The sequence below is a fragment of the Neoarius graeffei genome, chromosome 6 (genome assembly GCF_027579695.1).
Source record: "Neoarius graeffei isolate fNeoGra1 chromosome 6, fNeoGra1.pri, whole genome shotgun sequence".
Lineage (NCBI taxonomy): Eukaryota > Metazoa > Chordata > Actinopteri > Siluriformes > Ariidae > Neoarius > Neoarius graeffei.
The window spans coordinates 29,117,250-29,143,797 of record NC_083574.1 but is presented as its reverse complement, the minus strand read 5'-3'; the positions used below and the strand labels follow the sequence as shown (position 1 = coordinate 29,143,797).

General features: G+C 42.1%; 1 protein-coding gene across 1 annotated transcript; it reads left to right on the top strand.

Moving 5' to 3' along the window:
- The first annotated feature begins 324 nt into the window (after window positions 1-324).
- ccnp (cyclin P) lies at window positions 325-26,548 on the top strand. The gene is made up of 9 exons (XM_060922877.1): window positions 325-406; window positions 484-609; window positions 14,782-14,848; window positions 22,942-23,123; window positions 23,202-23,300; window positions 23,420-23,575; window positions 23,737-23,895; window positions 23,983-24,161; window positions 25,258-26,548. The coding sequence occupies exons 1-9, from the start codon at window positions 359-361 to the stop codon at window positions 25,424-25,426; spliced, it is 1,185 nt and encodes a 394-aa protein (XP_060778860.1). The 5' UTR covers window positions 325-358; the 3' UTR covers window positions 25,427-26,548.

The window sequence follows — 26,548 nt, the reverse complement described above, 5'->3', positions numbered from 1 at the left end:
GCCAAGGAACAATTGATTACATTTTGATTAAAATCTGAATATATGGCTTGGGGGAAGTATATGCAATCTCCTGAGTGCCCTTCTAGTTTTTATTCATTTTATTATTCTTTTGCAGATTTATTATTTTTATGGCACTCCAATGATGAGCGGGGCTCCATCGGAAATTTAATTTCTCTTTCTGCCTCCTGAACACACGTGATAGATTTTATTTTGACATGCTGGGTGTAGCAGGGCGCGAGGACCGCTGGTACTTAATTAGCCTACTCCTTCACGTGCGCTAATTAACTTGCATTGGAGTTGACAGGTGCGCTTGAGTAGGTAGCTGCAGGTTCCTGGTGACTGCGCGTCCGGTTGCGTCATGGCCAGAGCCGGATTCTGTGATTCCAGGGCGCTGCTGGACCGCAAGGTAAAACATGCACTTGAGTTTACGTGGAATGTATGTGCGAGTTCGAGTGGATGGACTGAAGGGTTCTTTTTCTACAGACAGAAGAAACGCGAATCCCTTTGCGCACGTGGGCGAACGCATGCGCTGTGCGGGAGCGCGGGGTACTGAGTGAAGGAAAAGAGCAGAAACAGCAGCACAACGCGGACAGTACAGAGCACGGATGGGTAAACATGCGAACTCTCTCTTCCAGCTACCGTGTGAAGCGGGGCTGTAAAATACTCCGGAGCATGCGCGCATGTACTCCAGTTCAGTTTTCTTCTGTATTTGTGTGTTGTCTCGAGCGTGCAAACATTCTTTAATCTGCTGGAGGAACAGTATTTAGGTTACTATTGGGGGTGGGGACACACAACAACGCAGACATCAGGCCATTGTTGTACATATGCTATGTTCCCTCTGTTTGTTTGTCGAGGTAAACAAGAAATACGGAAGCCGAGAGAGGCCCTTCATATAATCCTTTTTTTTAAATTCACTTTGTTATCCCGAGATAACGACATAATTAATTCAGGATCTCGAGAAAACAACACAACTAATTCGAGATCTCGAGAAAACAAAACAATTATTCCGTGATCTTGAGAAAACAAAACAATTATTTCATGATCTCGAGTAAACAGCTGAGAAATGGTTCATTCAGGTGCGCCAAGAGACTTGTGATATCTGACTTTGGGGCTATTTCTCATTTTGTATAGACGCAACTTTGGTCATTAGAATGTCTGGAATAATCGATCACCTAGTAAGGCAATATTTTGATCAGGGGTTGACACAGGGGGAGATTGCATTGTCTTTTAATAAGGGATAATTTCAAAATTAGTCCACGGCGCCTCCGCAGAAGACTGGCCCGGCTTCGTCTCTACCGACGGAGATGCAGTGATCCAGTTGAGATCATGAAGCGGGCGCCGCCAGAAATTTTGGGCCCCATGAAAGATTAGAATTTTGGGCCCCCCAACTTTGCCCACCCTCGTCACAACTGCAAGGAAACATCTCATCTCATCTCATTATCTCTAGCCGCTTTATCCTGTTCTACAGGGTCGCAGGCAAGCTGGAGCCTATCCCAGCTGACTACGGGCGAAAGGCGGGGTACACCCTGGACAAGTCGCCAGGTCATCACAGGGCTGACACATAGACACAGACAAACACTCACATTCACACCTACGGTCAATTTAGAGCCACCAGTTAACCTAACCTGCATGTCTTTGGACTGTGGGGGAAACCGGAGCACCCGGAGGAAACCCACACGGACACGGGGAGAACATGCAAACTCCACACAGAAAGGCCCTCGCCGGCCACGGGGCTCGAACCCGGACCTTCTTGCTGTGAGGCGGCAGCGCTAACCACTACACCACCGTGCCGCCGCAAGGAAACATCTTATTATAAATTTATTTCAAAGTAACACGGAGTGACATTTCAATTTGATCAAGTACCGTACGTATTTCTTCATATGTTGTAACCTCTATCCCTCTTTTGTGTGCTGCACTTTCTCCAGCTCCTCAATTTGAAACCAATGGTTTAGAACAGGGGTGTCAAACTTGATCCATAAAGGGCCGTGTGGCTGCAGGTTTTCATTCCAGCCATGCAGCAGCACACCTGACTTGGCTCATTCAATCAACTGAACTGTCTTCACACAGTCAAATACTTGCAGCCACACCCACCCTTGATTAAAGGGTGGGTGTGTCAGTTGATTGAATAAGCCAAATCAGGGTGCTGCTGCATGGCTGGAATGAAAACCTGCAGCCACACGGCCCTTTATGGATCAGGTTTGACACCCCTGGTTTAGAACGTGTGAACATTCCACACACGTAACCATGTCAAACACTTGACTGGTGTCCGTTATTAGCAACACTTTAATCTAGCAAACTGTATATGGCGCTTGCTCATTAAAAACTTCTATCCTAAAGCATTTATGGGTTGTATTGCTGCTTACCTCCTTCTCCAAAGGGGGGTTCAGTGGTTTGGTAGGGCGGAGGTGCCCCTGAGGCTGAATCTGTGCATATTTAGGGCACCCCATTAGTTATGAAACTGGTTATTAGCACTAGTTATTAGCACCAGCATAACGTAATATTTCATCTTGTTTATCACACAAGTCAGTTCAGTTATTAAAATGGAAAAATGTCACTGTACAAACTGTAAAAGTGTTCTCCTGATAGGCTAATCCAACCACGTTCATACTGTTCATTTACCATTCGCTAATATTTTGAACACACGTGAGCGATAGCTACCTTTCTTTGGGAAAAACTGAGTGACCAGTTGCCTGCCTCTCCGGTCCCTCTCAGCTTTCAGCTGCCTTTCTTTACGTTTTTGACAGCCACTCTTCATATTTAGCGCTCATAGACTGTACGCACTCCACTGCTGGCTGCATTGCACTGATCAGCACACAGATTTAACGCATCGCGCTTCTACCAGAACTGGACCGTACCATTTTGCAAAAGGGGGAGGGTTAAATAACTATGTTGAACTCAAGAAATGGACAACCTTGTTCAATTAGCTCATTTTACCAGATGGAATATTGCATTGTTATTTCAAGTCTTATTAAAATCATTAAAAGCATATCAGCCCCTTAAAGGGCCCCATGGCAGTGCTGGGCCCCTAGAATTGTTCTAAGCTTCCCCCCCTGGCGGCGCCCATGTCATGAAATAATTGTTTTTTCTCGAGATCATGGAATAACGGTTTTGTTTTCGCGAGATCTCGAATTATTTGTGGTGTTTTCTCGAGATCCTGAATTAATTATGTTGTTATCTCGGGATAAGGTGAATAAAAAGATTATATGAAGGGCCTCTCGCGGCTTCCGTATAGAAAAACTTTATTTCACACGCTTGTGAAATTCCTCATTGCATTTAACCCATCTGAAGTCGTGAACACACACGTGAGTAACTAGTACATACACATACCCAGAGCAGTGGGCAGCCATGCTAACAGCGCCTGGGGAGCAGTTGGGAGTTAGGTGCCTCGCTCAAGGACATCTCAGCCCAAGGCTGTCCCATGTTAACCTAACCGCATGTCTTTTGAACTGTGGGGGAAACCCACGCAGACACAGGGAGAACATGCAAACTCCACACAGAAAGGCCCCCGCTGGCTGCTAGGCTTGAACCCAGGACCTTCTTGCTGTGAGGTGACCATGTTAACCACTCACACCACCGTGCTGCTGACACTTAATAATTATGCAAATTTTAATATGGGCTATTAACTCTTCAGTAACAGTTAATACAGTTAGTTTGTTGCCATGTTAAGGAGCAGTTCACCCATCTTCACCGCTTCATTCAATAATGTAATGGCCGAGCAGCATGTGTGAGTGAGGCCCTGTCCACACAGCAACGGATTCAGGTGACTCCGATACAATTGCTTATCGTTTAGGCCTGGCGTCCACACGGCACCGGCGTTTTGGGTGCCCAAAACGCAATCTTTTTGAGAACGGGTTCCAGAGTGGAAAGATCTGGCAACGTTGCCGTTGCGAAGTCGTCTGGATGAGTAGAACGGATTTGTTTACGATGACGTCACAACCACATGTGCTTCACGCCGGGTAGAAGTGTAATGAACTCGATGCGAGTTGTCAACAAATCCTATAACTTGGTTCATGAAACGCGCTTACAAAATATTTTCACTGTGAATATTTATTGTGTAATGGTGCGAAGTGAGAGAGAGAGAGAGAGACTCTGCCCTTAGGGCAGAGTCAATCCCGCCAGCAAAAATAGGGAAAAAAAGGAGCGATCTCACCTCTTCAGATGTTGGTTTAAGTCCGACAATACATTCCTCAAAAAGGGCATAGAGGAGCAAATTAATCCATCAACGTGTAGCATTCAATTTATTCCGGACCATTAAAGACGCCGCCTTCCGCGTAGAATCATACGTCATCCTCGCCGCCATATTGGATAGGTCAAAGCGGAGAATAAAGATTAGCTGCGTTTAACTGTACCAACAGGTTTGCCGTCCAAACGAGATCACATGGGATTACCTTTCACAGGTGAGACTGGAAAAACACTTTTCATTGTATTTGGTCATTATAATGTAATTTTACGAACAGATTTTTCTGACTTTGTGGCTAATATGAAGTCTCGCGCATAATAGTTTATGCGCATGCGTCCTTACTACTTCTATTGTTCTGGTGTCTCTGAAGGGACCGTCTTACAGCGCCCCTAGAGGTGTGGCATGTGTATTGCATCGTTTTCAGCAAGCGTGGCGTTGCCATATGGACCTGATATTTTACTGATCGTTGCCCATTTGGACGCGATATATTTTTAAATAACATCTCGTTGCCGTTGTCATGTGGATGTAGCCTGAGTCTCACGGTCTCAATTCTTGGGTCACTATGCTTCCATGTAGTGCACTGTGCACAATATATAGGTGTATAGAGTGGTGGCTACAATTATTGACATGTTAATCTTTTGGCCATTGCAAAAGTAGAAGACTTTCAATGCTTAAATTGTGCTTGAATAATTAATTACTCAAACTTCCACTAGAAAAAAAATGTTGATCTCAATTACTTAGTATGTCCAATCACGTGACATCGTTCCACAATTATTGACATCCAGATGATTGATTTTATTAAAAAAAAAAAATTGGTATGTGGTATTAAGTTAACAATTTCTTAAATTTGTTTTACAGACTTGTATTTAGTACAAAATGTTTTTTATATAAATATATTGATGTCGATGCTTATGTAAATGTTAATGTTTGTAAACAAATTAACTGTTTAACCTGTCAAATCTTTGTTGCACTTTCTAAGTATTTTTGTAGATCGCATTCTAGAATAGAATGCCTTTATTATCACTATACACATGTACAATGAGATTAAAGCATCTCCAATAACAGTGCAAAACTGTGTAGAGAGAGGGGAAGAAAAAAAAAGGGGGGGGGGGTAAGGTGCCCAGTCCTGAGGTGTATGTGTTACACATTATGGAGTGAGGTAGGGCTGTGTCCATCAACGATGCCATTGTCCATCGACGATGGTGGTCATCCATCATGATGGAGAGCCACCATCATGATACCACGCCCCCTCCTGTCATAAACATGCATATATCATCTGGGCCTATACCTAAAAAGTTAGTTTTTTGTTAGTTTAGTTAGCTTTGTTTAATATATAAATACATTATATAACAATTTTATATATAAATACATAGTTATATAAATCTCATCTCATTATCTCTAGCCGCTTTATCCTTCTACAGGGTCGCAGGCAAGCTGGAGCCTATCCCAGCTGACTACGGGCGAAAGGCGGGGTACACCCTGGACAAGTCGCCAGGTCATCACAGGGCTGACACATAGACACAGACAACCATTCACACTCACATTCACACCTACGGTCAATTTAGAGTCACCAGTTAACCTAACCTGCATGTCTTTGGACTGTGGGGGAAACCGGAGCACCCGGAGGAAACCCACGCGAACACGGGGAGAACATGCAAACTCCACACAGAAGGGCCCTCGCCGGCCCCGGGGCTCGAACCCAGGACCTTCTTGCTGTGAGGCGACAGCGCTAACCACTACACCACCGTGCCGCCCGTTATATAAATCATTATAAAGTAATATCCTATTACCGCTTGTTCACGTAGGCTATGGTGCAGGGACGTGCTAGTGAACATAACATGTGGTTACACAAATACAGTATGCTACTAATAAATTTTGACTTCATTTTTTTATCCTACTTTTATCTTACTTATTTACTTTTATATTACTTTTATCCTACTTTTAATGTAAAATTTGTCATGTTGTTCAAACAAATAGCCACTATTAACGACTTCAGTCGGGAAATATTGCACTTTATCAAACGGCAGTGAAGCGCAGACTTCGGCAGAAGTCAAATAACTTTAATCTGGTAAATAGGCCTACTTTCAGACACAAAATGGTCCACTCTAAGCCATAATGTCAAACCAAATGGAAGAATGAAGGTGATTCTGTGAACCGGTATTCGTGAAAAGATGCAGTAGGCTGAACAACAAATCAAGTCTAACAGGAACGCACAAGCATGTGCTTAACAGTAGCCTACACAATTTCATTTAGGCATTAACCAGGCTTAGGCATTAACTTTTATTGTAAAAATGCTACAAAATAGTCATGAACATTGATTTTGTAAACCTATATTTAAAGATGAACGATCAAGACGAAGAGAATCGGAACGTGCGCAGCACGAAATGCGCTCGCAAAGTTTAACGTAGCTGGGCATTAACTTTTTACAGTGAAATTAAAGCTACCAAATATTCATGAAGTCGACTCAGTTAGCAAAGAACAGTGATTTAAAAAAAAAAAAGAGCCTGCGTTAATACAAGAACAAGTAAATTAACAATAATAGTAGTAATCAAAATCAAGAAAACGCAGGCAGTCCGAAGCAATTTAACCTAATGGGTTAACAGTGCAGGCAATGGTCACCATGTTTAAATGTCAAGGTTTCTGGCCAAAAATACTAGCATGTTTACTTTGTCTGGTTTTAATGAGCTGCGGATTGGGGTAACTATACTACCTGGGGTGCTGAACACTCGTTCTGATGGAGTACTGGTGGCGCATATGCATAAATATTTACATGCTAATCTTGCCATTTAATGGAAGTCTTCTCTTGTTCCTTTTCCACCACATCAGTGGGTCCTCCTCCCCATCAATGACAATCTCCTGCAGGTACATGGTCATTTCTGCCTCAGACTTTTCTTCATCAGTAAGCGTGGATGCTCTGGCTGCTGCTCTCTTCCCAAGAAGGCTGCCCACAGACCCTCTCTTTTTCGTAGGCACTGCCGTGGTGCCGTCACCTGGTTCCTCCCCTTCATCATGTGACGGACCTGGTGTTGTAGCACCTGACAGCGACGGAACGATCTGTCACCATCTCTTCCATCAACTCAGATTTTGTGGTGTGAAGAGCAGGGGGTTCCATATAGTCGCCTCGGTACCTGGGGTCAAGCAGTGTGGCTTTACGCAGCATCCTCTGAATTATCCTGCAGCAGATGCAAGGCAGAGACAACACTCTTCAGGTTGGCTGTCAGTTCCAAATCACCATACCGCTTCTCCAGCACACCTTCTAAATGCGCCAACATGGGAAGCAGTGAGGACACGGTCACGTAATTTTCCCCAGATAGAATATCAGTGAAGTCCGCCACTGGCTTCAGCGCGTTGTTCACGGATTCAAGAACACCTATGTCCTGCCAGGTCAACTGGGGCAATGGGTGCCGGCTTTTGTCTTCAGCAAACACGTGTTTGATGGCTTGTGCCTGCTCTAGTATTCTCTCCACCATTTGCTGTTTGGAGCCCCAGCGGGTGGGACAGTCCTGTCAGTAAAGACAGTAAAAAAAAAATTAAATCATGATTTTAAAAGCTGGTGCAATAATTCAAACACTAATAAATTGGACAAATTAGCGCGTTCAAGTGCACACTCGAGGCCGAAACGCATCTTCAATTGATATGGTGTAAATAAACAATGAGTAATAGCTTAAGTGTAGTTTCTTCTCATAATTTGAATACTAGTCTTTCATTGTTAGAGCTGATAATATCTTGCCATGATCAGTGAGTGCTCGGGGAGGTTCATTTCCACCTGTGCTTTGCGCAGCTCATTACTCCGAAGCCAGCTGTGCGCAAACGCAGTGTTGACTGCTCGGCAAACTCCAAACGCTCGGTCTGTACTGGCCCTCTGTTGCGCAAGCGAGTTGGTTATGGCCAGGTTCAAATTGTGCCCAAAACAACTTAACCACGGCCATTTCAATTGCCTGATGGCTGCGATGATATTCGCCCCGTTGTCCGTTGTTATGCAGGCAATCTTTTTCTCCTCTATTTTCCATTCGGCAAGTGTCTCGCGAATGTGTCTTCTAAATTGTCCGCTGAATGTGTCTCTGGCATGAAACTTGTCTGCAGGCGTTTGGACTGCATTGCCCACTCTCGGTCCACGTAATGTACGGTAACTGACATGTAGGGCATCATGTTGCAGCTGGACCACATATCTGTCAAGGCCAAATATTCCACATCACCTAGTGCTGTGGAGATGGTGTTTCTGACTTCACTGAAAAGATTCGGTACGGCCGTCTTGGAGAAATATTTCCGACCTGGCAACTGGTACTGCTTATCAAAAGTCTGCAGCATGGCCTTGAAAGCTGGCTTCTCCACTGTATTGAAGGAAACCATCTCTTTGGCCAGGTAGCGCGTTACCCCAACTGTCAACTGCCTCCACCTGTCACGGTCAGTTTTATAATAGGTGCTTTTTGCAAAAGCCCAGGTTATCATTGGCTGACCCTTTTTGCTAGGCCCAGGACGTGCAGGCAAGGTAGCATATTCTCTCGGATGGTGAATACGCAAGTGTTCGTGTCGATTTGTCATCTGCCCATCTTTTGTGCTGATCACAGATGAGCAGATCCTGCACACGACTTTCAAGTCAAGTTTATTTGTATAGCGCTTTTAACAATAAACGTTGTCGCAAAGCAGCTTTACGGAATTTGAACGACAAAACATGAGCTAATTTTGTCCCCACGACTTTAGTCGTGTCCCTTGGCTCTCCACTCTCATTGGGTTCAAATCCAAAAAATTGCCATATAGGCGAAGTAGTGCCCTTCTCGACCAGCTCTTGTGCCATTGTGCCACCAACAACTGGAATGGAATGGAGGCCTTTTATACGTGCCAATACCACGGATGAATAACGGAATTGTTTTAACGGAATTAATTAGGTTGTTAGCAAAATAATGGAATTCTACATTTTAAGTAGAGAAAGGCATGGGACTGTTATGTAATCAAACATAGAAAATTAGGTAGCCTAAGTTTAAAGGGATGGTAGGCTATGGGATAAAGTATCAATTCTCAGCGCAATGGAATTTTTTTTTTTTTTTCTTTACATGCTAAAGCCTCAGATGAGTATCTAATACTCTTAATATAAATAATAAAATATTTAATGTGGTATTAAAATCCCCCCCCCCCCACGATATGATCGTCCATCACGATGTTTGCACTGTAAACATCGTCAATGCCAATTAAGGGGACATCGCACAGCCCTAGAGTGAGGTATTGCACATTATGAAGTATTGCACAGAGAGTCACATTATAAATTATTTCACAAGAGTCACATTATAAAATAAAATATTAAACATTATGAAGTATTGCAAGGTAAGGTGCACAGACTTGGTGTATGTGCTGTGTGTAAGGTGCACAGTCCTGAGGTGAATGTGTTGCATTTCACATTATGGAGTGAGGTATTGCACAGAGAGAGTCACCTTATAAAGTACTGCACATTATAAATTATTGCACGAAGAGAGTCACGTAGTAAAATAAATAGACTGTAAAGTCAGAGCATATCCAGGTTCAGGGCGGTTATGGCTTTTGGAAAGAAGCTGTTTTTTAATCGATTTGTCTTTGTCCTGATGCACCTGTAGCGCCTCCCTGAGGGCACCAGGTCAAACAGATCAAAGCCAGGGTGGGAGCTGTCCTTGATAATGTTCTTAGCTCTGCTAAGGCGGCAGGAGGTGTAAATGTCCATCAGGGAGGGGAGAGGGCAGCCAGTGATCTTCTGTGCTGCCTTAACTACCCTCTGGAGCCTCTCCCTGTCTACAGCAGTGCAGCTGCCGTACCATACTGTAATACAGTATGTCAGCAGGCTCTCGATGGATGAGCGGTAGAAGGTCAGCAGCAGGTTGGAGTTTAGGTTGTACTTCCTGAAGACACTCAGGAAGTGTAGCCGCTGCTGAGCCTTCTTAAGCCTTCTTAATGACTGCTAAAATGTTTACTGATCAGGAGATATCGGTGGAGATGAGGACGCCGAGAAAGGTGTAGACCCTCTCCACATACTCGTTGATGTAGAGGGGGGCTAGGTCGGTGCTGTGCTTCCTGAAGTCAACAATGAGCTTTTGTAGTTTACCAATAAATGTCAGCAAGCAATTGACATTGTAACCACATGAAAATCCAGGTCAAAGGCCGCATGTCATATATAAAATGTCTACTGATTATTGTAATATGTGGTAGATATTTACAACAAATTGCAAAAAAAAAAAAATCTGAATATTTCCAGCATGTAATTTTTATATGCTAGGAGTTGAATTCTGGTCTAACTCCTATTTATTGCAATAGGATTCCAAATGCTCTATAAGCATTCCATTCTGTTATGAAAGAGGAGAAAAAAAATTACAAATCACACTTAAAAAAAAAAAAAATCTACTTCAATGTTACACAAAGATCGATACATAATTTTAAATGCCATTTAATTCTACAGGGTGTCGATAATCACTTTCACCAGTGTCCACTGTTATCGACACCTCCCATGATTTCTCAAATGTATGTTTGGATACGAAATGGTGACTGTCAAATGAAAGTCAGAAACAAGGTCAGTTTCGACAAGGATATCATGAAATATCGGTGAATTTGAGAAGTAAAAACATGTCCATGATCTTTCCACCATGCTTACCTATAGTGATAACATGCAGGTTTTCCTCAAATTGCTGATCATGCTAAAAAAAAAAAATCCATCTCGGGTAAAGAGCTGTGTCATCAGATGACAAGATCGGGGGGGGTGACCTTAACCAATAACTGTTTGTCCTGGTCACAATTGGGAATCCATTTTAGGGTCACTGAGGTCAAAATTTCAAGTTAGCTATGGAATAATGATTTTTACTTTTAATGTATCTGGGAAGTAATTGCGTACAAAAGTTAGTTTTGGTGTACAACAACTTGTTTTTTTGTAAGAGAACCACTTGAATGAATGCAAATTTAGGTATGTCAGGTTTACAAATTAATTTGTGATATATTACGTATATGAGATATAAACACACCATAGTGTCATAGCGCCTTCAAATAACCTGCAAAATGAACAGTAAGAATTTCACCATTATAGATTTTGTGATCGTATACAATGATCCTTTTTCATTTGGCCCACCATAACATGTAAATTCACACTTGCTTTTGAATGAACAAAAACATTTTACAGATACCATCAATAAAATCCTATGAAATGACTCGAACCCTGTTGAGTCATGATGGATGTCTCCACAGAATACTTTGAAACATTTGGTACCTTAATTACATTGCTTCTGATGGCTCATAACATGTTATCAGTAAATATGGATTCCTGATTGTGACCAGGGTATGTTGTAACTGAAACTCACCTTTGTAAAATTTGTATTGGTAAATCTAAAAAGGTTTCATGACTGTCTAATTGTAGCTGCCACTTTTTATGTAATTTGTTCTTCCATATTGCAATTGGAAAAATGCGCTTGATAGTTTATTTATTGGAATGGACTTTTTGTAAAAATGGTAACCCCACAGTCTATAGCAAATAGTTCAACAATGGTTCTTTTTAAATGAAGAATATTTAGTAGCATTTATTTGCACTGTTTGCTATAGATTAGAGGTGAGCTAAATTCTTTCCTATGAAGGGTGAAAAAGTAATCTAGATGGAGGGCTGTGGGCTGAAAAATGAATGTTGTGAAATTTCATTTTATAGAAAATTAACATTCCAAGGTCATGTGCTTTCTCACTTCTGGTCTCTCCAAGGAAATGTTTCATTTTATCATGGCAATGGGTATGTTTTCAAAACATCCACTCTGTTTGCCAATGGGGCACAGTTTTTTTTTTTTTTTTTTTTTTTTTTTTTTTTTTCCCCTCCTGTTAAGTATAATCTTGCCAAATTCTTAAACTTTCTTTTATCAGTGGACCACTGCCTTGATTGCTCCATTTTGACAGGCTGACTCAAAGCCAGTGGTCATCTCTCTACTTTGAGATCTGCTTGATTTAAAACATGGGCTCTATTTTCTCATTTCTTTGTCCAAATATTTACTGGGGGAAAAATGATTGAAATCAGTCCAGTATTGAGTTAGAACACAATAATGACTAAAAAATGGTTATACAATAGTTCTATGAGGAAATGATCCACATCAATTTTGCAACTGAATTGTTTTTTTCCTTTTAAAGAGCCATATTTTATAATTTAGCTGAGAATATGGACAGATAAGCTCTTGTCTGCTTTGTGCCCATATCTGCAACCACATGCAGCAGATGTACTTGGATTTTTTAGAATGGACTGTAAATTTGGAGTTATCAGGTTGAAGTTTTCTGGCCAACTGCACTGAAATGGTTAGTTTCTGAAGGTGCTCACTCAGGGGTGCCGCCAGAAATTTTGGGCCCCCCAACTTTGCCCACCCTCGTCACAATTGCACTATTGTCATTATTTGACTTTTGATAGCCCATGGACCATTATTAGCAACACATTAATCTAGCAAACTGTATATGACGCTCGCTCATTAAAAACTTCTATCCTAAAGCATTTATGGGTTGTATTGCTGCTTACCACCTCCTCCAAAGGGGGGGTTCAGTGGTTTGGTAGGGTGGAGGTCCCCCTGAGGCTGAATCTGTGCATATTTAGGGCACCCCATTTAGTTATGAAACTGGTTATTAGCACTAGTTATTAGCACCAGCATAATGTAATATTTCATCTTGTTTATCACACAAGTCAGTTCAGTTATTAAAATGGAAAAATGTCACTGTACAAACTGTAAAAGTGTTCTCTTGATCGGCTAATCCAACCACGTTCATTTACCATTCGCTAATATTTTGAACACACGTGAGCGATAGCTACCTTTCTTTGGGAAAAACTGAGCGACCAGTTGCCTGCCTCTCCGGTCCATCTCAGCTTTCAGCTGCCTTTCTTTACGTTTTTGACAGCCACTCTTCATATTTAGTGATCATAGACTGTACGCACTCCACTGCTGGCTGGCTGGCTGGCTGCTGCACCGCGACACAACAGCAAGTAGCGTTGTACTGATCAGCACACAGATTAACGCATCGCGCTTCTACCAGAGCTGGACCGTACCATTTCGCAAAAGGGGGAGGGTTAAATGACTATGTTGAACTCAAGAAATGGACAACCTTGCTCAATTAGCTCATTTTACCAGATGGAATATTGCATTGTTATTTCAAAAGTCTTATTAAAATCATTAAAAGCATATCAGCCCCTTAAAGGGCCCCATGGCAGTGCTGGGCCCCTAGAATTGTTCTAACCTTCCCCCCCGGCGGTGCCCATGGCTCACTTGAGGCCTCTTTTGGTCAAATGCATCCCCATGTACCATGTAAAACCGTTTTTAATGACTGCATGGCATATGCAAAGTTTGCCAAGTAAATGCCTAAAAAAAATAATTGGCTGCTGTAAAGTATGACAAAGAACTTCTGGAAAATATTTTGGTACATCCTACAAATTAAATTGGAATATGGGGGCAGATATTTTTCTGTAGGCTCATGGCACTAATGCTATTGGTGAGATCTTGTGTTGCTTTTGTAGATCATTGATCTAATCCTGTCTGTACAATTACATGATGTTGTGCACGTTAACACTTAAGTTACCTCAAAGTTCCATTCATACAAATTAAAATGGCCTCGTTCATGGTTTAGTCCCAGAAATGAACTAGCCTAGTTCATGTTAATTTCTTCCGGTTTTTAAACTTTTTTAAATTAGTTGCTCTAAATCCACAGTGAAACTTTATCAATTAAAATATCAAATTTCACCTACCCTTCTAAAGCTCTTGGAGTCTAATTGACTAAACAGATCAGTAGTGTTGTGACCATTCCAGCACAAGATAACTCTGGTGAAGACCAGGAATGTGCAGGAAAATAGATGGTCATGTAGTAATTTTCCAAGGCATGATCCTGAGATCATAGTACATTGTATTTCATATCACAATATGAAGGTTACATTTTTGCCCATTATCTCTACTTCTGGTGTATGAGCATCATTCATTCTCACCAGAGTGAACTAAACTCAGGTTTGTTAGTTGCAAACTGATTTAGTTCACCATTCACCAAAAAAATGCACATTCAATGAATGCTCACTTAGTGTCTTTGTAGACATTAGTGATGGTACAGGCTACTCGAAACAATCTGCTTTAGCGATCACTAAATGAGGCTTCAATGCTGTAATGACAGGAAATATCACAAGCATTAATTCAGAGTTTCATCTGGAAGCCTTCATCAAGCACTTTGAAGGTCCAGTACCCACCACCCACTTATTCACTTTTAGTAACTTTTCTACCCTGACCAGGATAGCAGTGTCACTGGCGCCTGTCTTGGGAATACTGGGTATGAAGTGGGGAATGCTCCCTGGATGAGCCACTAGAATGTTGTGCACATGTCCTGCATTCACACCTAGAGCCAATTTATCTTGGCCAGTCCACCTACTGCCATGCTTTTGGGAGAAGGGAGGAAGCCAGAGGAAGTCCCCACTGACCTGGGGAGAACATGCACAGACAGTAACCCAGCATTAACTAGCATAGACCACTGAGAAGGGTGGCTCAGGCAATCTGTCTGAAATACTTATTCATATGTAAGCCAAAATATAATGGTTAAAGCATTTTGTAATGGTCTGTAACACACTTCCAGTTTGCTGTTGTGCAGTGTTGTGTCTTGTGCAGGTCCAGCGGTTGCCATTATTTGCAGACGATGGAATCATTATGGAGTTTGCTCAGCAGAGTGGATCAGGTCTGAAGCACCTACACTTGTACACCCTCAATCTTAATGCTGTTACAATGTTTCAATTATTATAAATCACTTAAGAGGCAGCCTCCAAATGTAGCCTTGATCTCTTTTTATATTGTCCTTCGTAGCAGTGTTCAATGCCCACTATATCCTGGTGGGAGCACTTACCTTGCTCTTCTGAGTGCACTCCCATGTTCTTGAATTTATCAAGATGAGCATCAAGGATATGGACTTTAAGAGACTACATCACAGTAAGCTGCAGGATGTTATTCAGTGTCTCCAGTTCCATGTAGTTTTTGGCTTTGCAATTGCCCAGGGGGCTCTGAACCACTGTGGCAAAGCTGTTCCAAGCTGCTTTCTCCTTCCTAGTGAGCTGCTTGTGGAATTCCTTGCACTCCAGGATCATCTCTTTGTGGTTCAATGAAGACACTGGGTTTGACTTGCCTCAGACAGCTTAGGAAGTCGGTCTTGATGGCACATGAAGGCTGCTGACTCCTTATCTAGAGCTGTGACAAATTATTCCTTAAAGGCGTCACGCAGTGGCGATAAAAGTCACATTCTGCACCAGAATGCTTTTGAGATTCGAAATAAATTGACCGTCGATTTTTCAAAAGCTTCCCGCGGTTGTAATCAGTCCTTATTTGGTCATGCCCATCACTTGAAATTTCCCGCGTTCGCAGTGCCCCCTCTCGGTCAATGGAACAGCTGCGTGACGTCATACCAGTAACCACTCGGTGCAGTTGCAATGGCGGACACACCAGAAAATAGGAGCGATGCTGAGGAAATTAGCTTTGATTTTACCGATACAGAAGAAGAAAATGGCCCACAAGTAGAGATTTTGACAGCTGAATGTCCTGGTGGTATCCAGCCTTACAGATTTGAACCTGAGCGCTCATCTTCAGAAGAAAATGAGGACAGTTCTGACGACGACAGAAACGAAGACGAGAATGAAGAAGACCGGCGACTTGAAGACTTGTTTTGGTTGGTTTCTCTGACTAAATCAGTACTTGTGTGTATTTTTAAAGACCATTTTCACTTGAATTAGAATGCTGTGTGATTAATCTATGATTGTGTAATACTGATAGCTGTAGGGGGTGAAAGTATAGCTAGAAAGATTGAATTCTAGCAACTTCACAGCTTACGATCTCGCGAAATGCAGTGGGCCTTCTGATACAGTAGACCCCTTGATATTCCAGTTTTCATCATTTTCCTTTTATTGCGGTTGATTTTAACTTGATATTCAGTATGTTATAGGCTGGGAGTATTGAGCTTTGTATTGTTTAGTAAACGTACAATTGTCAGTAATAAGTGATAATTATTAGTTAAAGGCAGCTCTGTGGCATAAATCTTTCAATTAATCTTCTGTCATCCATTTGCTAAAATTATGTGCCACATGTTATCAAGACAACACTTCATGTGACAAAGAAAGATATGACAAATGCATAAATGTATGAAAATCATTTTGTACAATTAATGATTGATGCATAGAAACACTTAAAACGTTTTTAAAAAAATTTTTCTATCAATATCTAGCCATGACCTTGAAATCAGATCCATTGATAACAGTCACAAATAGTGCTCAGTGTTTGTTGTTACAGCCAAACGCAATACACCGATTAGGCATTTTGTATCACAGAATATTAATACATTTCATAGTGTTTTGAGTGTTCAAAACTATCCACAAAATCCGCAATGTAAACAACTCTGGTAAACGCACGCTATAGAGAAAACATGGCGATAGGCCAGCATCACCCAAGGGAGGTTACTGGTATGACGTCACACACAAGTTGACCTAGTTAACGGCTGGCTGCCTAAATTTGGCTGTGCGCGTCAACTTTAAATGCTTGTAGCGGGCGCATTGTGACACTGAGATCGCGGGAAACCGAGGGGCTTGAATAACCCACCAAACCCGACATTTTGACACATGATATAGCCTGATTGCTGAAATTACCGCACGACGCCTTTAAGGCCCAATTTAATGTGCATTAGTGGCATCTGCACCTTCTGGGGATCCGCCAATGGTTCCCACCTGACTTTCCTCACCACAGTGAAATTTGCTTTGGTGTTCCTGCCATCCCTACTGGGTGCTTACAGCCTTTTGATGCCATCTGAGAAAAATACTGAAATGTTCCACTTGGGCAGCTGGAAAGAAACTAAACCGGTGGGCTTATGGCCCCTGTTATGAGAGTTCTTGAAGTCTTGAAATGTCCAGAGAAAATAGATCTGGAAAAAGCTAAGCATTCCTATGTTTCAGATCTACAACCCTAAATCAGAAAAAGTTGGGATGGTATGTTGAAATTAAAACTGAAAACGGAGTTGTAAGTAATCTTTGACCTGTATTGCACGCAAAACAATACAATAGCACATTTGATATCTCATGAATTTTTTTTTCTTCCAAAATAAACGTGTTTTGATTCTTGCAACACATTTTTAAAAAAGGTGGGGTGGTAAAGCATTTACCATTTTTGTAATGCTGCCATTCCTTCTCACGACACAAGATGTTTAGGAACTGAGGACACCAGGTGAAGTGTCTTCAGGTCTTTTGTCCCACTCTTCCTGTGAACAGGTCTTAAAATGTGCAACAGTACGGGGCTGCAGTCAGTTTGTGTTTCAGAATTCTCCACGCATTTTCTACTGGGAACAGGCACACAGCCACACCTTTTGTAATATGTGCAGTTTGTGGTTTTGCACTGTTTAAAGTCTTGAGAAAGATGTCACCTTGAAGGCAGAATATGTTGCGCCAAGATCTTTGTGTACTTTTCTGCATTAATGCTGCCATCACAGAAGTGTAAGTTACCTTGATCAAGGGTACTGATGACCCCCACGCCATGACAGACCCTGGCTTTTGGACTTGTTGCTGGTAACAGTCTGGATGGTGCCTTTTGTCTGTTCTAGAGCAGTGTCCATTTCTGACGAAAAAGAAAATGCATGGAATACTGATTTGCCTGAGCACAATATACACTGTTGTATTGTATGTTGATCAATCCCAGATGCCTCTGAGCCCAGAGAAGTCAATGGAACTTCTAGACACAGTTAACGTAAGGATTCCTTTTTGCACAGTCAAGTTTTAACTGGTATTTGTGGATGTAACTTCATATTGTAGTGCTTGAAAAAGGTTTGCCAGAGTAATCCCAGGCCCATGTGGTGACATGAGCTATAGGTGAATGACGTTTCTTAATGCAGTGTCTTCTGAGGATTGGTAATAACGGGTGTCGAGCTTAGGCTTGCACCCTTGCCTTTTACACACAAACTCCTGCAGATTCCTTGAATTGTTTAAAAATATTATGCACTGTAGAGGGTGCATATTTTTAAACAATCCAGCTACTGGGGGTGCATAAGTGTACTCTTGGTGCCAGTCCCAAGCCCAGATAAATTGGGGAGGGTTGTGTCAGGAAGGGCATCTGGCGTAAGACTGCCAAATCTAACATGCAGATTGAAAAGAGAAATGCCACACCAAATCCAGGGCTTGAAATTCATGGTGGTCCAGTTGCCCAAGGCGACTTTAATTTTGTCATTTGGCGAGTAATTCCTGTCACTAGCCAGCCTGGCTGGCTAGTTGAAAATAAAAAAATATATATGAAGCGAAGATTCAGACTAGGGCTGTGCGATATATCGAGTATATTCGATATATCTCCGAAAATTGTGAGAGATGCATATAATTATATTGTAACTATCGAGTATTTTATGGTCATCTGCTGACTTGCGTTTGTTTCGTGTTTGTTTAAAACCTTTTCCAGTGGTTTTCTCCCTGTCCCTCAGGCAGTAACATGAGAGGCTGCCTAAGGGTAAAAAAAGTCACGCACTCGCCAACCAATCCCGGGCGACATCTTGGTGCTGAAAGGAACTTGCGGGAAGATTTCCTGGTTTCAGTTTACAGCGCTGACTCAGTTCGTGCAATCGCTGGTGTTGCATAGGCTACTGTGTAAGCTCTGTCAATTTCAGTGACAAAAATGGAAGCGGACGAATTGGTTCCTAAAAGAACTAGTAAGGGGTCAGTCATCTGGCATTTTTTGGATATCGTGAGGAGGATGTGGAACAGCAAATGCCAATTTGTAAAGTGTGCAAAAAAAAAAACAGTATCAAAATACTCAGGTCTTGAAATAAATGCACATTAGTCATGAACAATGGTAACTACTCTTTTTTTTTTTTTTTTTTTTTTTTTTTTTTTTTTAATTTTTGACAAGTAAAATTCATACATGAACAAATTTTGGCGAGTTGATTTTCTGTTTGGCTAGTTACTTTGGAAGGTAACTAGTCCGGCTGGCTGGTGAAAAAATGTATGAATTTCGAGCCCTGGGATCGGTTGGGGCCCAGGTTAACAACGGCCACCTCTGGTACTGTTGGTCAACAGGGTACCGATGGAAAGTATGCTACTGTTGGCCGAGAAGGGGGGGGGTGTTTTAGGAGAGAGCATGAAAGATGGAAGGGACAGAGCTTGGAGTTGAGGGTAGGAATACTGACTGTGGGAACACTGACTGGCACAGTGAGGGTGTTAGCAGGTATGATGGAAAGAAGGAAGTTGGACATTTTGTATGTGCAGGAGGTGAGGTGGAAAGGAAGCAAGACCAAGAACGTTGGAGGTGGATGCAAGTTTTATTATGGAGTCAACGGAAAGAGGTGTTGGTATTGTTTTGAGGGGAGAGTTGGTCAACAGTGTGATTGATGTGAAGAGGGTGTCAGAGTGATGGGCATGAAGTTGGAGATTCAAGGTGCGGTAATCAGTGTGTGCGTATGCTCCACTGGTTGGATGTGAGAATGAAGTGTCTTTCTGGGAAAAGATGGATGAAGTGGTAAAGTATACCAAGGGGGGAGCGTATGCTGATAGGAGCAGATTTCAACAGACATATTGGCGAGGGAAACAGGAGATGAGGATGTGATGGGCAGATATGGTGTAAGAGAGAGAAATACGGAAGGGCAAATGGTTGATTTTTTTCAAAGAGGATGAATTTGGCAATAGTCAGTATATACCTTGAAGAAACAGCAGCACAGGGTGATGTTTAAGAGTGGAGGAAGATCTACACAGGTGGACTACATACTCCGCAAAAGGGGTAACCTGAAGGAGACTGGAGACTGTAAAGTGATGGCAGGGGAGAGTGTAGCTAGACAGCATTGAGTGGTCATGTGCAGGATGAGCTTGAAGGTGAAAGAGGAAGCATGAAATAGTGGAGCCAAAGATTAAGTGGTGGAAACTAAGAGGTTGAACATCAGAAGGAGTTTAGGGAAGAAATGAAGTATTGAGTGGTAATGGAAGTCTGCCAGAAGATTGGGATACTATTGCTATACTAGGACGAGAGGCAGCAAGGAAGGTGCTAGGGTGGTCATTGGGGAGGAGGAAGGAAGACAAGGAGGCATGGTGGTGGAACAAAAGTGCAGGAAATTATAAAGAGGCTAGCAAGGAAGAATTGGGATGATCAGACATGAGGAAAGTAGGTGGTTGTACAGAGAGATGAGACAGAAGGCAAAAAGAGCAGTAGTGAAGGCAAAAGCAGATGCATACCAGTTGTATGAAAGACTAGAGACCAAAGGGGGGAGAGAACTGTACAGTCTAGCTAGGCAGAGAAACAGGGAAGTGAGGGATGTACAACAGGTAAGAGTGATGAAAAATGGAAATGTGCTGACAGTGTATTAAGAAGGTGGAAAGAGTACTTTGAGGAGTTATTGAATGAGGAGAATCCAAGAGAGAATAGGTCAGATTTGTTGGAGACAGCAAATCAGGAAGCAGAGTTGGTTAGTAAGGATGAGGTGAGGGCAGCCATGAAAAGAATGAAGACTGGGAAAGCAGTCAGACCAGATGGTATCCTGATTGAGGCTTGGATATGTTTGGGTGAGACGGCTGTGGAGTTCCTAACGAGATTGAGAAAATGCCGAATGAATAGAATGGAGTGTGCTAGTCCCAATATACAAGAATAAGGGAGATGTACAGAGCTGCAGTAATTAGAGGGATAAAATTGATGAGCCACACCATGAAGTTATGGGAAAGAGTATTGGAGGAGAGTTTAAGTGAGGTAGCAATCTGTGAACAGCAGTATGTGTTTATGCCAAGGAAGAGCATGTCTGATGCAATTTTTGCTTTAAGAATATTCTCTGGCCTTCCCTGTACTTTTCTGTAGAAGAACAGGGAAGGCCAGAGAAAGTTGCATTGTGTTTGTAGACCTGGAGAAGGATAGAGTGCTGAGAGATTAGTTATGGTATTGTATGAGAAAGTGTGGAGTGAATGAGGAGTATATTAGAGTGGTGCAACACATGTACTGTATATGAGAACAGTGAAACAGCAGTTAGGTGTGCAGTTGGAACAACTGAATGGTTCAAGGTGAAGGTGGGACTTCATCAAGGATCTGCTTTTGAGTCCTTTCTTGTTTGCCATAGTGATGGATAGCTTGGCGGATGAAGTGAGGCAAGAGTCACCACGGAACATGTTTGCAGGTGATATTGTGATTTGTGGTGAACGTAGAAAGGAGGTTGAGCTGGGCTTGGAGAGATGGAGGTATGCATTGGAACGAAGAGGAATGAAGGTGAGCAGTAGCAAAACGGAATACATGCACATCAATGAGAATGGGGGTGAGTATAGTGATGATGCAAGGAGTAGACGTAAAGAAAGTTGATTTAATTCAAGTACCTGGGGTCAATTGCAGGAAAATGGGGGCTGTGAGAGTGCAGGCAGGGTGGAGCAGTTGGAGAAGGATTTTGGGAGTCATTTGTGATAGGAAAGTCCCAGCAAAAGTGAAAGGTAAGCTGTATAAGACAGTAGTGAGACCAGCTGTGATGTATGGATTGGAGACAGTACTCTTAAGGAAGGCCAAAGAGGAGATGCATGGATGTGGTGAGAGAGGACATGAATAGTGGCAGGTGTGGTAGAGAAGGATGCAGAAGACTGGGAGCAATGGAGCTGAAAGATCTGCTGTGGCGACCCCCCCCCCCCCCCCCCCCCCCCCAAATCGGGAGCAGCCAAAAGATGATGCACTGTAGAGGGTGAGGGATCCAAATCCCTATCTTTCTTTGAGAAACATTGTTTCAATAATTATGTACTTGTTTACAAACTGGAGATACTTGGCCCATCTTTTCTCCCTAAAAACTAAGCCTTTTCTGGATACTGTTTTTGAACCAAATCAAGAGTACCATCTCCTGTTTCAAATCGCACTTATTGAATTGTTTTACCTCATTACTAACCCTGTCCCAACTTTTTTTTGTGTTGCTGGCCTGAAACATATGAAATGATGCGTTTTGAACAAGTGAAATGAACTTGAACAGACAAAACATGAAAAATCTTGGGTTCATACTGTCTGTAATGAAATATGTCCAAGTAAACTTAATCACTGCTACTTTTTTCCCTATATTTTTGCAGTATAAGCCAATGAGGAAATTGCACTTGCTGCACAGGAACAAATTTTGTTCATGCTCATAATGCCAAAGGAAGGACTAAATCTGGAATGGAATGTTCAAAAAGCACATGTGGGTGTGATGGTCAGGTGTCCACAAACATTTGGCCATAGCATGGATCTCTTGCCTGGTTGAAAGACGAGCACAAGCTCTCTCTATGAAGCGCAAAACCTGAGTACATTCATTTCCAGACAAATTAAATATTTGGTGACTTGCATGGTTATGGATAATGGTAGAATGGTTGGCTGGTCTAGTTGTTAATGTTGCTTTCTGAAAATGTATATTTTTCAGCAATGTTCCTCTGAATGCAAGACTGTAGCAGTCATGCTTTTAAGTTGTTAAACATGTAAGCTTCCTGGCAGACTCCACACTCCCACTATTTTCTAAATTGGCTGTCAGTGTCTGATGGCTGCACTATATAATTTGATCAGTTTGGTAAAGATGGGATGGAGTAAGGTAGGTGTGTGTGTGCGCGCGCGCGCAAGTCTTGCTATCCTAGTTTGAGTTCATTTCACTAAAACACTGAAAAAAGTGTAGCTTATTTAAGGAACAACACAGCATGTGCTTTTATTGTTAAAGAACGGTGGCCCAGGGTGAGGCACTTTTTTTTTTTTTAATTATTACCAGTTATTTTTCCATTACCACAGTAATGTTTTCCATTATGTTAAGAATGAGAAATTGGTGAGTGTGTGGGTTTTTTTTTTTTTTTTTTTTAGTAGTTCCCGCAGTGGAACATTATGAGGAAGAGGCGGTGTTGAATCACCTGCATGGTCTCCAGCTTGCACCCACTCTAAGAGATCTAGTTCCTGAACTCGTGTGCAGAGAGATAGAAGTGGCAATGAGTAAACTCGGGCTGCTTTACGACTGCACATACACATGGGATATTTTTTCTGATATGATGGTAATGCTGAAGACTTCACCACTTTTGTTCAGTGCAATGTTTCACTTGGGCTTTAATGTGTAAACTGGTCTATTTTAGAGGAGTCAGCAGAATCTTGCTCTGTTGAGCAGCGAACTGCCAAAGCCATTTACGGAAACAACGCGTGCTATTTTGGTGGACTGGCTCATTCAGGTTCATGTGAGTAACGTGGCCACCTTATTTGGCTAGTGATTTTGTGATCATTGTAATGGCTGTCTTTTTAACAAGCTCTGGTTCAGTGTGAAAAATTGCAGTACCACCTTTATCCATCACCTCAGGAAGCATTTAACTTCTCGGAGGAGACGCTTTATTTAGCAGTGCACCTGTTGAACCGTGTGCTCCAGCAGATCAAAATCTCCATCTCCAGTTTACAGCTGCTCGGTGTTGTCTGTCTGTTTCTTGCTGCAAAAAAAGAGGAGTGCCTGCTCCCAGAGGTAACAAACATAAAACAAAAAAGTTAGATGACATGCTCAAAACAATGGCTTGCAGGGAAGTGCAGGCTGCCTGTACACTGTAGGCCAGACAGGGTTTCACAGGCATGCTACATTAGTTTTGTGTGTGTGGTGGTCTTCCCCCCCCCCCTTCCCCCTCTCAGGTATCTGAGCTGTGCTACTTGATGGCAAACACCTACAGCAAGAAGCAGTTTTTGCGGATGGAGCGCAGGGTTTTGTGCACACTGAAGTTTAATCTGTCTCACACGCCACCCATTCACTTCCTGCTACTGTCTGCATACATTGCACGCTGTGGCGAGAAGGTGCAAACCAGCATTACACTGATTTTATCTTCAGATTAACTCTGCTCTATACAAACAGCATAGCAGTTTACACACTGTAACTTGTAGGTGATCTGCATGGCACGGTATCTGTTGGAGCTCTCTCTCCTTGAGGCGAAGTGTGTATGTTTTTTCCCAGTTCAGCTTGCTGCTGCTGCTCTGCGTCTGGCACGCCATCTCATTCAGGAACCACACACACCTGAGAGTGAGGCGGCCTGGTGTATCGCATCTACTATATACCTGGGCAGGTATTTAGGAACTCTTGTAACTGCATACCTTAACTGTTAATCTAAAACTACATAAGTGTGTGTGTGTGCACGCTGCACCATGGGATTTTTGTACCAGATGCTCTGTTTACAGAATGTGTAGAAATGGTGTTGAAAAGCATGTGGTGTTTTCGCTGGCTGACTCGGTAACTATCAATGAAATAATCGCCTCAATAGCACCACTACGGGATATGTTTACTACTTTAAGATCATCCATGACTGTGTTGGACTGAGGCTGGTTCTTGAGGACTTGAGACATGGACTCGTTTTAAGTGACTCCTGTGTAGTTACTGTCTAGAACTGGAAATGAGTCAACATTCAATAGTGTCCTTTCGTAGTACATGTACTGACTGATTCTGAGTCTTGGTCTCCATGTTTTCAACACTGCATGTTCAGAGGTTAGAATGAATAAAAACGCGGTTAATGACTGACTATCTTGTCTCAACAGTTCTAGCTTTAACAAAGGCTAAAGTTGGTCCCATGTTAGAAATGGAATATTGCAACTAATATTGACAGTTGGCACAGTGCCAAGAATGAATTTGGTTAGCACCATGTCAATCAATGAGGCATCAAATTAAATTGCCCATGGCTGTTTTGCAAATCCATAGTAAAGGTAAAAATTTCTGATCCAAAATTACACTAGACTTAGCTGAAACCTGTACATCATGGACATTTTTGACTACTTTCTGCCTGGAAAATGGACTATTTTGGGTTGCATGCACATGAATTCATGTTAGATTTACAGTAACTTCCTTTGGTCCAATTTCATTTGTTTGTATTTCCTGGATACGAAGGTTTGGTAACATAATGCAGCAGGTATAACTGTCCATACTCTGAGCATCTGGTATAAAAATCTGGTGGACTGTGTGTTGCCATCTTCTATAAATGTACTGAACTGTGAGGAGCATGGTACTTAAAAAGGCCTGTTTCTAGTTTATCATGACATTCCAAGCTGTTTGAAGATTCAAATTTCTGGCTAACTTGAGTCTAGTTGTGATGTAATGAATTAACTAATGAGATTAATTAATGCTGAAGTTTATTCTAATTAAATCCAGAGGTCTTTCATTACTGTGTGCAGCGAAGCAACACTCTTCACAATCATGCACATCATGGCCACTGCTGCAGTGCGAGCTCGCAACCAAGAAACTCGAGCGACCTTTGTGAAATTCTCGACAAAGGAGACGCTGTATGTGAGCCTGCATCCGGCACTGAAGAGTGCTCCCTGTCTACTGAGCCTACAGACCTGAAAATTGGTATTAAGAGTAGTCTGTAACAATGCATCTTGTTACTCTTTTAGGTTATCTTGTCCAGTTTGTCAAAAAAAAAAATTTAAATTTGTTTGTAACCATTTTAAATATTTGAATTAAAAGTGTCTGTTTGGAAAATGAAAATTTCAGCCTCTTTATGGAGGGCCATTCCTGTGGTGCTTTGTTTGTGGGGGAGAAAATAAAACTGCAAAAACCCCCACTTTTCAGTGTAATTCTGTTGTAACTAGTCCCAATACTTTTTTAAAAAGTTTGTTTTATGGCCAGAGTATGTGGATGCCTGACCATCATATCTATATGTGGGTCTCCCCCCAAACTGTTGCCATAAAGTATGAAGCACACAACTGTTAAGTCTTTGTCTGCTATAGAACTAGCTTTTAGTACCTTTTTAGAAGAAGCCTTTCACACATACGCTTAAGCCCACAGTGAAATTTAACCCATCTGAAGCAGTGAACACACATGTGCATGCAAAGTGAGCAATGAGCATGCCCAGAGCAGTGGGCAGCTATACTACAGCAGCCAGGGAGCAGTTGTGGATTAGGTGCCCTTGCTCAAGGGCACTTCAGCCCAACCTCAGGCTGTGGCTGTCCCATATATGAGGTGTGTGTGTGTGTGTGGTTTTTTTATATAAAATTTTATATAAAATCCTTTGTCACGTGTACACTCGGAGTGAAATTTATCCTTTGCATTTAACCCCTCTGAAGAAGTGAATGTACAAGTGACCAATGAACACACTCATACCCAGAGCAGTGGGCAGCTATACTACAGCACCCAGGGAGTAGTTGGGGATTAGGTGCCTTGCTCAAGGGCACTTCAGCCCAAGGCTGCCCCATGTTAACCTAACTGCATACCTTTGAATTGGGGGGGGGGGATATACTTTTTAAAAAGCAAATTTAAATAGTGCTGGATAAAAATCTTTGTCCAATAAAGATACAAATTTTGTTGTCCCATGGTCAAGTATTTGAGATGTGTTGCACTGCACTTAAGATCGGGTACCCAGACCTGCCTACCCCTAAATGCACCATTGTGGGTCTAACTCAATCACTTTGTGTAATTTCCAACTGTTTGTGTGTAATCAGAACTCATTATTATGACCAAGTGTTA

Coding starts and splice junctions, on each gene's coding strand:
- ccnp (XM_060922877.1), top strand. CDS start 359: ATGGCCAGAGCCGGATTCTGTGATTCCAGGGCGCTGCTGGACCGCAAG. Junction 407..483: donor GGGCGCTGCTGGACCGCAAG/GTAAAACATGCA, acceptor CTTTTTCTACAG/ACAGAAGAAACGCGAATCCC. Junction 610..14,781: donor ACAGTACAGAGCACGGATGG/GTAAACATGCGA, acceptor TGTCTTGTGCAG/GTCCAGCGGTTGCCATTATT.